The 15,818-nt window shown below is 44.7% G+C and overlaps 1 protein-coding gene across 1 annotated transcript in view; it reads right to left on the minus strand.

The window, feature by feature from the left end:
- TSNARE1 (t-SNARE domain containing 1) overlaps positions 1-15,818 on the minus strand; it is a 311,342-nt gene that overhangs the window by 134,203 nt on the left and 161,321 nt on the right. Inside the window, exon 8 of the mRNA XM_081323072.1 lies at positions 5,578-5,745. Coding sequence (XP_081179198.1) covers positions 5,578-5,745 — 168 coding nt within the window. The remainder of the gene's footprint in view (positions 1-5,577; positions 5,746-15,818) is intronic.

Consider the following 15,818-nt stretch of genomic DNA (forward strand, 5'->3'; position numbering starts at 1 on the left):
CTTTTTGAGTCAGCTGGGCCTTTTCAGCACCGTGTCAGAGTCCGGCCTTCTGCTTAAGTCCGTTCTTATGCCTGGAAACAGGTTTTCGAGAGCTTTGCGGATCCCCACGGGGAGATTACAACTCCGAAGGATGAGCCGTGCTTCAAAGAAGACGGGGTGTGTGAGAGAATGGCAACTTTTCCCCTCGGCTCCCAAATAGGGTTGAGGTTAGTCTATACCAGGGGTAGGCAACCTGGGCTCTTTTATGACTCATGGACTTCAACTCCCAGAATTCCTGAGTCAGCTATTGAGAAAGCCACTATCAGTTGTAAAAGTCAACTTCACTTGAAACAGCTTACATTCTGTGACAATCCCTGCAACACCATCAAGCAACATCTGCCTATCCCGGGACCTTGGGAAGGACTCAATAAAAAAGAAAGAAAGAAAGAAAGAAAGAAAGAAAGAAAGAAAGAAAGAAAGAAAGAAAGAAAGAAAGAAAGAAAGAAAGAAAGAAAGAAAGAAAGAAAGAAAGAAAGAAAGAAAGAAAGAAAAAACGAAAGAAAGAAAGAAAGGAAGGAAGGAAGGAAGGAAGGAAGGAAGGAAGGAAGGAAGGAAGGAAGGAAGGAAGAAAGGAGACAAGCAACCTGGAATTAAGGAGAAACTTCCTGACAGTGGGAACAATTAACCAGTGGAACCACCTGCCTCCAGAAGCGGTGAATGCTCCAACACTGGAGGTTTTTTAAATAAGACTGGACAACGACTTGTCTGAAATAGTATAGGGCAGAGGTAGGTAACCTTGGCTCTTTTACGACTGGTGAACTTCAACTCCCAGAATTTCTGAGCCAGCATGGCTCACCTTGGAAACCTCTCCCTTTCCCCTCAGCATGGCTGGCTCAGGAATTCTGGGAGTTGAAGTCCACCAGTCATAAAGCGGCCTAGGCCAGGGGTAGGCAACCTTGGCTCTTTTATGACTGGTGGACTTCAACTCCCAGAATTCCTGAGCCAGCATGGCTCAGCTTGGAAACCTCTCCCTTTTCCCTCAGCATGGCTGGCTCAGGAATTCTGGGAGTTGAAGTCCACCAGTCATAAAGCGGCCTAGGCCAGGGGTAGGCAACCTTGGCTCTTTTATGACTGGTGGACTTCAACTCCCAGAATTCCTGAGCCAGCATGGCTCAGCTTGGAAACCTCTCCCTTTCCCCTCAGCGTGGCTGGCTCAGGAATTCTGGGAGTTGAAGTCCACCAGTCATAAAGCGGCCTAGGCCAGGGGTAGGCAACCTTGGCTCTTTTATGACTGGTGGACTTCAACTCCCAGAATTCCTGAGCCGGCGTGGCTCAGCTTGGAAACCTCTCCCTTTTCCCTCAGCATGGCTGACTCAGGAATTCTGGGAGTTGAAGTCCATGAGTCCAAGAGCCGAGGTTGCCTACCTGAACTATACAAATCCAATTTTATAGGCCTGAAGGGAAGGAGGCTATTATATTTGGTGATTATTAGAAAGCAGTCAAAATGACCTCAAATAGATTTCAATACACGATCGGGCCACCAACAAATTCCATTTATTCACCTGCTCCCAGCTTAGCTGCTTATTATTCGGAGGAAATCCTTGGGGCCAGGGACAGATTGAAGCAGGTGGGTTGTTGTTGTTTTTTGTTTTGGTCCCTCTACAGGATTTTGCTGTCTTTTTTTTTTGTAGGATGGAATAGAGCTGGAAGGGACCTTGGAGGTCTTCTAGTCCAGCCCCCTGCTCAAGCAGGAGAACCTAGACCATCTCAGACAAGTGACTGTCTAGTCTCTTCTTAAAAACCTCCAGTGATAGAGCTCCCACAATTTCTGGAGGCCAGCTGTTCCACTATTTGATTGCCCTGGTTGTCAGGAAGTTTCTCCTTAATTCCAGGTTGCTTCTCTCTTTGGTCAGTTTCCAACCATTGTTTCTCATCCTTCCCTCTGGTGCTTTGAAGACTAGCCTAGCCGAGCCTGGACTGGACTGGACTGGACTAGACTGGAGTAGAGTAGAGTAGAGTAGAGTAGAGTAGAGTAGAGTAGAGTAGAGTGGAGTGGAGTGGAGTGGAGTGGAGTGGAGTGGAGTGGAGTGGAGTGGAGTGGAGTGGAGTGGAGTGGAGGAATAGAATAGAATAGAATAGAATAGAATCGAATGAAATAGGAATATAGAATAGAATAGAATAGAATAGAATAGAATAGAATAGAATAGAATAGAATAGAATAGAGCAGAGCAGAGCAGAGCAGAGCAGAGCAGAGCAGAACAGAACAGAACAGAACAGAATAGAATAGAATAACAGAGCTGGAAGGGACCTCGGAGGTCTTCCAGTCCATCCCCCTGCTCAAGCAGGAGAACGTACAGCATCTCAGAGAAGTGACACTCTCCTCTTAAAGATCTCCATGATGGAGCACCCACGATTTCTGAAGGCAAAGCTGTTCTACTGGTTAATTGTCCTCACTGCCAGGAAGTTTCTCCTTAATTCCAAGTTTCTCCCCTTTCTGTTTGCTAAGTTGCATTAAGCCGCTCCTGAGCATCTGACACCCAAAGAAGAAGGCTCATTCTTTGTTGGGTTACATTCTGCCAAGGGCTTTTTCTCCCAGATTTTGCCTGCTCTTTTAGAAGTGAGGGCATCAGTTCTGCTCTGCATGGTGACAACCTACACCAGGGGTCTTCAAACGTGCTCCTTTTATGACTTGTGGACTTCAACTCCCAGAATTCCTCAGCCAGGCATGCTGGCTGAGGAATTCTGGGAGTTGAGGTCCACAAATCATAAAAGGGCCAAATTTTTGAAGACCCCTGTTCTACGCCATTAGGAAAATGTTATTCCGAAAGATCAAAAGCGTGTGATAAGCAAAGAGGGGCCTTGTCTGACACCAGCTCCACATTTATTCCATCGTTGTCTGTTTTGAACAGCAAAACAATTTCGACGAGTTTACTCAAATAACCCCACTGCTGATGAACTCGGTGGCCCTGTTTGGACATTACGCTCAAAGGAAGAGGTTGGGGTGCAACGCAAAGTAGACTGACCCAGTTAGCTAACTTCCTGATTAGTTTGGAAGTCATTAATCTGAGCTAGGCCTGCAATCAGCTGTGGCAGCTAAATGAGCCTCTCTGGAGTTAATTGTCCTTTCTGAAGTAATATTATGGAGATGTCTAGACATTCTACCTCTGTCTCTGGTTTCATTTCCCTCAAAGCCACATTAGGGGAAGGAAGGAAGGAAGGAAGGAAGGAAGGAAGGAAGGAAGGAAGGAAGGAAGGAAGGAAGGAAGGAAGGAAGGAAGGAAGGAAGGGAAGGAAAGGAACAGCACTTGGACTTATATACCGCTTCACAGTGGTTTACAGCCCCCTCTAAGCAGTTAGAGGAAGGACTCTAAGCGGAAAGAAAGAAAGAAAGAAAGAAAGAAAGAAAGAAAGAAAGAAAGAAAGAAAGAAAGAAAGAAAGAAAGAAAGAAAGAAAGAAAGAAAAGAAAGAAAGAAAGTCCAAGGGAGGAACAGAGAGACAGACACACATACAGAGAGAGAGAGAGAGAGAGAGAGAGAGAGAGAGAGAGAGAGAGAGAGAGAGAGAGAGAGAGAAGAAAGAAAGAAAGAAAGAAAGAAAGAAAGAAAGAAAGAAAGAATTGGAAGGAAGGAAGGAAGGAAGGAAGGAAGGAAGGAAGGAAGGAAGGAAGGAGTAAGAACTCTAAGGGGAAAGAAAGAAAGAAAGAAAGAAAGAAAGAAAGAAAGAAAGAAAGAAAGAAAGAAAGAAAGAAAGAAAGTAAGTCCAAGGGAGGAACAGAGAGACAGAGACACACATACAGAGAGAGAGAGAGAGAGAGAGAGAGAGAGAGAGAGAGAGAGAAAGAAAGAAAGAAAGAAAGAAAGAAAGAAAGAAAGAAAGAAAGAAAGAAAGAAAGAAAGAAAGAATAAATTGGAAGGAAGGAAGGAAGGAAGGAAGGAAGGAAGGAAGGAAGGAAGGAAGGAAGGAAGGAAGGAAGGAAGGAAGGAAGAGGTTAAATGTGGCTCCCTGACTCCATCCTTTGTGGTACCAAAAGAGACTCTTCCCACCTTCTCTTGACCCACCCTTCCTTCCTTCCTTCCTTCCTTCCTTCCTTCCTTCCTTCCTTCCTTCCTTCCTTCCTTCCTTCCTTCCTTCCTTCCTTCCTTCGCTGGATGAAAGGAGAAAAAGAGATCAACAACCATCCAGTTTCTTCTATTGATAGCTTGGGGGGGGGGCTTAGAGAAAGACCACCTCCATTTGAGTGGCTTGTTGTAGGATGATGGGTTTTTCCCAGCACTTTGGGTGGTAAATCCGAAAAAGGACCCCTGCCCATGTGAACAGGAGATCAGGGCACGCTTGCCGCCTCTCAGCCATACTTCTACACACTCCTTGCTCTTCTAAGCACTGGAGATAAGCATCGCTGTAAAATCAGCCTCATTAGAGATCTATTGCTCCATAGAATTCCCATCAGCTGAATTAAGGCTTGCAGTTTGCATTAAATCATGTTCTCATCTCAGCTTGGGTCACGGACAGTCGTCTGAGTGTTTTAAGCTCTTCTACTAATGTTGATAACATCACCATTCCTGCTGCGTTGGTAATATTCCCCGATCCACCTCGGAGCAATTAGCTTAATCCAATTAGGGGGAACACACACACCCCTCCCCAGACTACGTTTCCTAATCCGGGCTTATGATTTAGTTTGCAGGTTCCACGGCCCAGTTCCTTCTTAATTTAACATCCGCCAGGGAAGCAGGATTCTCTGTGCCTCTGCAGGGATCGGAGGAGGAACGCGGGCAACAGATGCGCCTGATTTCAAAGATTGGAAAAGATTAGGAGCGTGAAAGAAGAGGAAACAGCCCAAATCCAGAGGCTACTCCGATGGGTTTTCCAGCTAATGGGCTATTTAAAGAATGGTTTGGCAGGAGATGGTGGCTGATAAAATGATAAAATGGCACAGGCATGAATGCCGGCTGGGTGACCATGGGGCAAGCACCAGGTGCCTGTGAGTTCTAGTTCCACCTTAGGCATGAAAGCCAGCTGGGTGACTTTGAGCCGATTATCAGGAGACAGGGAATTCTAGTTCTGCCATAGGCACGAAAGCCGGCTGAGTGACGTAGGGGCAGGGGTCTTCAAACCTGGTCCTTTGATGACTTGTGGACTTCAACTCCCAGAATTCCTCAGCCAGGCGTGCCTGGCTGAGGAATTCTGGGAGTTGAAGTCCACAAGTCATCAAAGGGCCAAGTTTGAAGGCCCCCTATAGGGTCTCCTGCTTGAGCAGGGGGCTGGACTAGAAGACCTCCGAGGTCCCTTCCAGCTCTATTCTGATTGATGGATGGATGGATTGAACTAATCAAGGAGAGAAGCAAGCTGGAGCCAAGAAGAAACTTCCCAACAGTGAGAGCAATTAACCAGTCCCATGACTTCCCTTCAGAAGATGTGGGCGCTCCATCACGGGAGGTTTTCAAGAAGAGACTGGACAGTCACGTGTCTGAAATGGTATTGGGTCTCCTGCTTGAGCAGGGGGCTGGACTAGAAGACCTCCAAGGTCCCTTCCAGCTCTCTTCTGAATCTGAACTTCAATAGGCTTGGAGCCTTCCAGCTTTCTAACCACCATGACTGACCTCAATCTGCTGGAGAGCTTCTTCCCGTTGGCGGATGGCTTCTAGGTCTTCCTCTGTGATCTCGGAGAGCAGGGCGTGCTCCTGGATCTCTTCCAGCTGGGAGCTGTCTTCACCCCCGAAGATCTTCTCATCATCAGCCAGGTCAGAGAAAGGGGTCTTGGGGCTTTGCTAAGGAGAGGAACCAAACTCGTTAGAAGGGTAGGATTCAAAAGCCAAGAGAGAGTCCTCAAGAAGAGATGGGTCACCCCATCCTCCGAGGAAAATACGAAACAGCTGGAGAAACATAAAAAAAACATTGTCCAAGTGGGTTAATTATTTCTTTAATTTGTCTTTTTTTTTTAAAAAAAATGTTGATATTTAGGGAGTTCTCGACTTACGACCCCAATAGTGCCTAAAATTTCTGTCGCTAAGCAAAGCTAGGCGAATTTTGCCCTATTTTATGAGCTTTCTTGCCACAGTTGTTTAATAATAATATAACAACAATGACAATGACGACAATAATAATAATAATAATAATAATAATAATAATAATAATAATAATAATAATAATAATAAATATTTCCCAAAACAACTGGAGCACCACTTGAACACCATCATCGGCATTGACAAATTTGCCATTAGTCAATTGCAAAAGGCGGCCTTAGTAGGAACTGCTTCCATCCTGCGATGAGATCTGTAACACCATCAAACATCCACATCTGTCTATCCCAGGTCCTTGGTAAGGACTCGATAGGTAGACAAAAATGCCAAATCAAGCCTGAACATCTGGCTGACTGTGCGATGATTAAAAACAACAACAACAATAATAATAATAGAGTTGGAAGGGACCTTGGAGGTCTTCTAGTCCAACCCCCTACTCAGAGAATCACTCACTGACCCGGTTGTTCAGTGAATCTGGCTTCCCCATTAACTTTGCTTCTCGGAAGATCACACACAAGAGGTGATCACGTAACCCTGGGATCCAGCAACCGTCACAAATAGGAGTCAGTTGTCAAACATCTGAAGTGTGATCATTTGACTGTGGGGATGCTGCAATGGACGTTAAGGGTGAAAAACAATCATAAGCCATTTGATTTTTTTATTGCCGTTGACTCTTGAAACCGTCACAAAACTAACTCTTGTAAGTCGAGACTAGCAGCAGTTGCCCAGCTTCTCACCAACTTTGGGAGGGTCGCCAACCGAAAGGATAAAACAAGAGGAAAACCATATTAAAACCATTAAAACTAAGCACATTCAATATCAGGCCTGCCCCAACTTAGGTCTTTAGGAAAGAAAGACCCTCCACTCCGTTTGGTTGAAGTAATGTTTTCGTTTTCGTTTTTTACTAAGGTTAAGTGGTTGCAGCGAAAGTAAAGCTAGATCGGAATGTTACCAGCGCAAAGGTTACACTTTTTCCCTTTCCTTGGCTCTTCCCCCTTGGCCATCGGTGTCCAATAGTATGCCATTTAGATGTTTTCAGAACCACTTGGATGTTTGGCACCATATGGCACCTTGTGTGTCCAATCATAGTTGGTCTATAAAGAATTCTATTCTAATCTATTCCATCCTAGTAGTCTATTCTGTATATATTATTCTATTCTTTTCTTTTCTATTCTATTCTATTCTATTCTATTCTATTCTATTCTATTCTATTCTATTCTATTCTATTCTATTCTATTCTATTCTATTCTATTCTATTCTATTCTATTCTATTCCATTCCATACTCTGTTCTGTTCTGTTCCGTTCTGTTCCATTTCTATTCTGTTCTGTTCTGTTCTGTTCCCTTCCCTTCCCTTCCCTATTCTATTCTATTCTATTCTATTCTATTCTATTCTATTCTATTCTATTCTATTCTATTCTATTCTATTCTATTCTATTCTATTCTATTCTATTCTATTCTATTCTATTCCATTCCATACTCTGTTCTGTTCTGTTCTGTTCCGTTCCATTCCATATTTTCTATTCTGTTCTGTTCTGTTCTGTTCTGTTCCCTTCCCTTCTCTATTCTATTCTATTCTATTCTATTCTGTTCTGTTCTGTTCTGTTCTGTTCCGTTCCGTTCCGTTCCGTTCCGTTCCATTCCATTCCATTCCATTCCATTCCATTCCATTCTATTCTATTCTATTCTATTCTATTCTATTCTATTCTATTCTATTCTATTCCATTCCATACTCTGTTCTGTTCCGTTCTGTTCCATTTCTATTCTGTTCTGTTCTGTTCTGTTCCCTTCCCTTCCCTTCCCTATTCTATTCTATTCTATTCTATTCTATTCTATTCTATTCTATTCTATTCTATTCTATTCTATTCTAATCCATTCTATTCCGTTCTATTCTATTCTATTCTATTCTATTCTATTCTATTCTATTCTATTCTATTCTATTCTATTCATTGTCCTTCAGTCCATTAATCAGAGCTTTTGAGAAGGAACTACAGAGAGTCCATAATTTAGCAGAATTTAAATTCTGAAACCGAAATATTAAATATGATGTATGTCCCAGATTATTAAATGTGATGATCCATACATTTGTCAAATGGGGAGAAAGGGGCTTTGTAGGAAATAAACCTCATAAATACTTGAAATACAACCAAGAGTTGCATGCAGTGTATAAATTCAAAGGGTGGAAAATTGAATTATTCCTTTGTGAAATTAAAACTTGAATGCTAATACAGCTTTGTCAATTTCCTATGTTGCTTATCCCTTAAATGTAAAAATGGTTAGATACGGTTTTAGACACAGTTAGAAAAGTAGCAAAGAATTGGACATAAATTGTTAGTAAATTAAGAATTATAAATTACATAATTTATGAGGTAAACTTTGCCTATATATATATGTACGTACACAGACACACACACACACACACACACACACACACACAGGCACAAATGTTGCCGTGTTTTGATAGCTCTTACCACCAATCTAAATTTAAGCTATTAGATTAGTACAAGGCTCCAAATTCTCTATTATCATAATAAGTAAATGTTAGCTATTGCAGTAACAGCTGTCTTCAACAAGAATTTAAATTCTGAGTAAAAATGTTTGTCCCAATGTCTGAGTAACATATGGCAGAAAGAGAAGAAAAAAAGAAGATGTAGCAGAATTCAAAAATTTTGTCCTATAAAAAAGGATGCTGCTCTTGTGGTGAACTGATTTTAAAGGTGATTTCACTTCAATCTGTGCAACTAATAAGAATGATTAAATTAAATTAAATTAGATTAAATTAGATTAGATAGATAGATAGACAGACAGACAGACAGATAGATAGATGTAAAGAGAGAAAGAGAGACAACAGAGATGAGAGATAGATGGATAACGGAGATAAAGATGGAGAGAGATGGAGAGAGAGAGAGAGAGAGAGAGAGAGAGAGAGAGGAAATAGATGATAGATAGATAGATAGATAGATAGATAGATAGATAGATAGATAGAGCAGTAGCATTAGCAGTAGCACTTAGACTTATATATCGCTTTATATAGTGCTTTACAGCCCTCTCTAAGCTTTTTACAGAGGCAGCATATTTGCCCCCAACAATCTGGGTCCTCATTTTACTGACCATGGAAGGATGGAAGGCTGAGTCAACCTTGAACCGGTCAGAATCGAACCACTGGCAGTGGGCAGAGTTAGCCTGCAACACTGAATTCTAACCACTGTGCCACCAGATATAGAATAGGTGATGCTAGATTGATAGATAGATAGATAGATAGATAGATAGATAGATAGATAGATAGATAGATAGATAGATAGATAGATAGATAGATGATAGATAGATAGACAGAAAGACATAGATAGATAGATAGATAGATAGATAGATAGATAGATAGATAGATAGATAGATAGATAGATAGATAGATAAATAGATAGATAATTAGATTAGATAGATAGACAGAAAGACAGACAGACAGAGCGATGATAGAAACAACATCAACAGATGGTAGATATAATTGATTTTAATCTTGAATAGGAATGGTGAAGATAAGTGTTAACCTCGATTCAGTGAAAGGAACTGGCAAATGAAGCTGGGTTGTTTCCTTCCAGACGTTTCATGACCCAACTAGGTAACTTCATCAGTGTTAGAATGGAGGGGAAATTGCAGAGAGGAGGAGGAGGAGGAGGAGGAGGAGGGGGAGGAGGAGGAGGAGGAGGAGGAGAAGGAGAAGGAGGAGGAGAAGGAGAAGGAGGAGGACTGTGGGGTCCTTAGTGCTCTCTGAGCTTGGTTGTTTCCTTGCAGATGTTTCATGACCCAACTAGGTAACTTCATCAGTGTTAGAATGGAGGGGAAATTGCAGAGAGGAGGAGGAGGAGGAGGAGGAGGGGAGGAGGAGAAGGAGAAGGAGGAGAAGGAGAAGGAGAAGGAGGAGGACTGCGGGGTCCTTAGTGCTCTCTGAGCTTGGTTGTTTCCTTGCAGATGTTTCATGACCCAACTAGGTAACATCATCAGTGCTAGAAGGGAGGGGAAGTTGCAGAGAGGAGGAGGAGGAGGAGGAGGGCTCTGGTGTCCTTGAGCTTGATAGTTTACTTGCAGATGTTTCATTACCTAACTAGGAAACATCATCGGTGCTAGAAGGGAAGGGGATTTGCTCTCTGTTTATTTATGAGTGGTTTGCCCTGTCAGTGTCAGTGGAAATGTTTTTGGTGGTTCCTTCGTTAGGTTGTTGTTCACTGATTGTTTGAATTGATGGTTCTTGGATTGGGGCATTATTAAGTACTTGATTGTTGTTCTAGTTAGTATTATTCTCGGTGTCAACCTCTGTTTACGTAGACATCGATTGCTGGGGAAGAAGTATCTCGGTCTCCTTTTCAGCTTTTTATTTGTCTCTTTTAAATGGTATGTAGCTGTTCTTTACCTCTGTGTGTCTGTCGATGGCCAATTTGTCCAGCAGCTTTTCTTTTTCTCCCTATCCAAAGCTTGCAGTAGCTGTCAATGGGAAAATGCTTCTGTCACGCTTGAGGTTTATTTATTTCTTTAGTGGCCTTCAGCTGTAAACCCAGCACATGACCATTAATCTTGTAATGGTCTTACATAGTTATGGCCATCCAAGTTCTGAGGGGTTTTAATTATTTATTAATGGGGTTTTAGTTTAAATTCAGGGACTTAATTTAATTTTAGTTTTAATCGATTTTAACTTTGTATGTATGTATTTTTAATTTTTCCCTGTAAACCGCCCTGAGTCCTACGGGAATAGGGCGGTATACAAGTTTAAATAATAAATAAATAAATAAATAAATAAATAAATAAATAAATAAATAAATAAATAAATAAATAAATCCATGCCACAGGGACGCCTCCTGTGAGTCTCAAAACGTGTTCTTTAAAAAACAAAGTTCTATTTTCCTCTCCTTCCTGTTCATTTCATGGCCTGACCTGCTGGGCCCACAGATGGTCATGGAGCAACATGAGCGAAACAGAATAATTTCTGGAGCAAAACCAGAAACTCTCCTTCCTCCTCCTTGCCTGACCTGGCTACTTTTTCCTTTTTCTTCCTTTTTTCCAAGACTGCATTTTATTTAACAAGCAGGCAGTTAGATCACAATAAAGAGGCAAGGAAAGTCCGTAGAGTCCTGGCTAAACTGAAGTCGTATTTGAAAAAGAATCAACTTTTGTTCACGGCGGTTAACCAGAGTGGTGATTTCCCCAGATCTTTGGTAAATGTAAGCATCAGCTGATTTTTATTTTTTTATTTTTCATTTTTTTTAAAAAAATGCATTTCAGGCCATTTTAAAAACTGTTACTGCTTTTTTTCTCTCTCTCCAATGCCTGAATTATACTCTCATCATTCCCGGGACTCGGTTGTGTTCTGCCCACAAGCATGCTGTTCCAGCTGTCATTGCTGGGGGGGAAAAATTGTACAGCACACTCTCTCCTACCTGTAGTGAGGTGCGAAGTGACACCACTGAAAGGTGACTGTCTAGTCTCTTCTTAAAAACCTCCCATGATGGAGCGCCCATGACATCTGGAGGCAACTTCTATTCCACTGGTTGATTGTCCTCACTGTCAGGAAGTTTCTCCTGAATTCCAGGTTGCTTCTCTCCTTGACTAGTTTCCATCCATTGTTTCATTACCCAAAAAGGGAACACTAATCGTGCTAGAAGGGGATGAGGTTTGTGGAGGGGAAGGAGGAGGAAAAGGATTGTGGGGTGCTTGGTGCTTTCTGATCTTGTTTGGTTTCTTGCAGACCTTTCATGTCCCAACTAGATAATACCGTTAATGTTAGAGGGAGTTGAGGTTTTTTTGGTTGTTTTCCTGCAGACGTTTCATCACCCAACTAGGTAACATCATCAGGTTTGGAAGGGAGCGGGGTTTGATCCCTGTTTGCATACAAGTGTCTTGCCAGTGGCTTGACGGTAAACAAGAGCCTCAACAAGAAACCACCCAGAAGACTCCTGCCAACACTGGCAAGTCATAAAACTGGTTGTAGCTGACTTGAACAACCATGTTGCTTCCGGTCATAAATATTGGCCGTAAATCAAGAACACCCTGCAGCTCAAACAAAATCAGAAACCAGAAAGGGAGGGAAGAGGCCTCCTTATCTGAAGGCTGACTTGGAAGTCAGATTGCTTGACGGATCCCTCCCCTTTCTCTGCCTCCTCAGAGGTGACAACCCTGGACATCACAGCCCTGAATAAATTCCACTAATGCTGTGGTTAGGTCACTAATGGATCCGCTCATCGCTCCTTTGATGTGTGGCGGAACAGCTTCATCTGCATTTGGGGCTGTGACTCCTTCATTCTCCGCTTCACCCAGGGCTGACAGCTTGCGTGGATTATCTGGGGCCATGAATGATGGGAACCTAATCAACATTTCCTCTGAAAGAGAAATGGCTGGGTGGGGTGGGGGCGGCGTGCGGGAGGGGGGACCGAGAAATTGCGGTCACGCTCTCCCAAGCCACGTTCCTTCAAAGAGATGATCGTAGGGCATGTCAACGAAAGAACCTTGACCGACCTGGAAATACGGCGATAGGGACGCGTGATGGGTTGGGGAGGGCAACGGAGGGCTCCCCAAATGGGAAAAACAAAAAGTGCCCCCAGAGTACTCTTTTAATGCAATCCTTTCAACGACATTGTCTAGCTGAAGGAAGAGGCGACGTCTCCTTCGAAGGGAAGCTGGGCTTGTGGGTGTGTGGAGACGGCTCCAAAACTAACTTTGGGAGACTAGGAAAAAAAGCTTTCCGGTGATTTTCTGAAAAGTCCGGAAGTATTATACCAGAGCTGACCTTGTGTAGTTTCTGTCCACAAAGAAGGACAGGTAGAAGTTGCCACAACCCTTAACTAAAGGCAACGCCTCTCTATCCCCAAGTATCCGTAGGAAGAACAGAATAGCTGAGTTGGCAAGGGACCTTGGAGGTCTTCTAGTCCAACCCCCTCTAAGAGTGGGAGAACTTCGTCTTTCTTTTTTTTTTTTTTTTGTACAAGTTTTATTTTTATTTTTTAAATTTTACATTCAGGTATTTATGAAGCAATGCTTAAAAACAGGACATGGGTAGGTATAAGTGAAAATTTATTGAAAATTCTTCTAATTGATCATGTCACAATTAGAAATGCGTTAATTCGATTAATTTGAGGGAACCTTTAGGTTTAGGTTTAGGTTTATTAAATTTTTATACTGCCCTTCTCCCGAAGGACTCAGGGCGGTGAACAGGGCATATCATAAAACTACAAAAATACAAAGGTTAAAAAGAATTAAATTATTGCCCACAGTAAAAACAATAGAAAATATATATAAATATTAAAACCCTAAGTAACTCCCCATCAGGCCAGCTTGTTCAAATAAATGGGTCTTTAACCCGCGCCGGAAGGAGCGGAGATCCGGTGCCATCCGGAGCTCAACCGGCAGCTGATTCCACAAAGCCGGAGCGCCCACAGAGAAGGCCCTCCCCCTGGGGGCCACCAGTCGACATTCTCTGACTGGAGGCACCCTGAGGAGGCCCTCTCTGTGGGAACGCACGGGGCGGAGGGGAGTCGACGCCGGCAGCAGGTGGTCCCCGAGGTATTCCGGACCCATGCCATGTAAGGACTTAAAAACTATCACTAAGACCTTGAATCTCACCCGGAAGACAACTGGTAACCAATGCAGCTCGCGGAGCAAAGGTGTAACATGGGAGTACCGGGAAACTCCCAAGACAACTCTCGCGGCCGCATTCTGTACCAGTTGGAGCCTCCGAGTGGTCTTCAAGGGAAGCCCCATGTAGAGAGCATTGCAATAGTCAAGACGAGAGGTCACGAGCGCATGAGTGCCCGTACACAGGGCATCCCGGTCTAGATAGGGCCGCAACTGCCGCACCAGGCGAACCTGTGCGAAAGCCCCCCTAGTCACGGCTACTACATGATCTTCTAAGGTAAGCCGTGCATCTAGGAGGACTCCCAAGTTGCGAGCCCTATCTACGGGGGGTAAAGACTCACCCCCCATAGAAAGTGATGGAACATTTTGAATGTCCCGGGATGCCGGAATGTACAGCCACTCAGTCTTGTCAGGGTTGAGTTGAAGTCTGTTCCTCCCCATCCAGACCCGAACCGCCTCCAGGCAACGGGACATCACAGCGAGGGCATCACTGGGGTGGTTTGGAGTCGAAATGAAAAGTTGGGTATCATCAGCATATTGATGATACCCAACTCCAAAACCACGAATGATCTCACCCAGCGGTTTCATGTAGATGTTGAACAGGAGAGGTGAGAGAACCAAACCCTGAGGAACTCCACAAACGAGAGACCTAGGGGCCGATCTCTGCCCCCCTGCCAACACCGACTGCGAACGTCCCAGGAGATAGGAGGAGAACCACCGAAGAACTGTGCCTCCCACTCCCAATCCCCTGAGACGCCGCAGCAGGATACCATGGTCGATGGTATCGAAAGCCGCCGAGAGGTCTAATAGGACTAGGACAGAGGAATATCCCCTATCCCGGGCCCTCCAGAGATCATTCACCAGAGCGACCAATGCCGTCTCCGTGCTGTACCCGGGCCTGAAACCCGATTGGTACGGGTCCAGATAATCCGCTTCATCCAGGACCAGAGGGAGCTGATGCGCCACCACACTCTCAACAACCTTCGCAAGAAAGCGAAGGTTGGAGACTGGACGAAAGTTGTTCAAGACAGCTGGGTCCAAGGCAGGCTTCTTGAGAAGAGGTCTCACCACCGCCTCCTTCAAGACGGTGGGGAAATTACCCTCACTCAAAGAAGCAGATATCACCGCCTGGAACCAGCCTCGTGTCCTCTCCCTGGCTGCATAAACCAGCCAGGAAGGGCACGGATCCAATAAACATGTGGTGGAGCTCAACCTCCCCATAATCCTGTCCACTTCATCAGGGGTCACAGAATCAAACTCCTCCCAGATAACATTGACAAGACCGCCCGTGTCCTGATCGTCAGACTCTGCCCAGCTGGAGTCCAAACCGGTCCGAATCCGAGCGATTTTATCCAACAGATGTTGACCAAACTCCTCGGCACGACCCTGCAAGGGATCCTCCCTCACCTCCTGATTAAGGAGGGAGCGAGTCACCCTAAACAGGGCGGCCGGGCGATTATCTGCGGACACGATGAGGGCAGAGAAGTAATTGTACCTCGCTGCCCTCATCGCTGCGAGATAAGACCTAATATAGGTTCTTAACCGCAACCGGTCGGATTCGGATCGGCTGGACCTCCAGCAGCTCTCTAGGCCCTGTTTCCGACGCTTCATCTCCCGGAGCTCCGCGGAGAACCATGGAGCTCAATGGGATCTGCACCGGGTCAGGGGCCGCAAGGGTACAACTCGGTCCAGTGCCTCAGTGGCTGCCCTTTCCCAGGCTTCCACTAAGGCATCCGCCGAGCTGTGAGCGACGGAGGCAGGTGGGGATCCCAGCGCTGCCTGGAACCCGTCAGGGTCCATTAAGCATCTGGGGCGGTACCATCTAGTTGGTTCCGCATCCCCACGGTGGGGGGGTGGCAAGACGGAAGACCAGCCGCAGGAGATGATGATCGGTCCATGACAGGGGCATAATAAATGGAGAGCCCCCACCAAGATCATCCAACCACCGTCCAGATAAAAAAACCAAGTCAAGGGTGTGGCCTCCCTCATGAGTTGGTTCAGAAATTACCTGCGTCAGGTCCATGGCCGTCATGGAAGCCATGAACTCCCGGGCTAACTCAGATGACCCTCCCAGGGATGGTAGATTGAAGTCACCCAAAACTAGAAGTTTGGGGAACTCAATCACCAAACCGGAGAGGACATTGAGTAGCTCGGGCAGGGCTGCCGCTGTGTGACTAGGCAAAACGTACACCAGCAGCAGGCCCAACT

The sequence above is a fragment of the Vipera berus genome, assembly GCF_964194415.1.
Source record: "Vipera berus genome assembly, chromosome: 3".
NCBI classification, from domain to species: Eukaryota; Metazoa; Chordata; class Lepidosauria; order Squamata; family Viperidae; genus Vipera; species Vipera berus.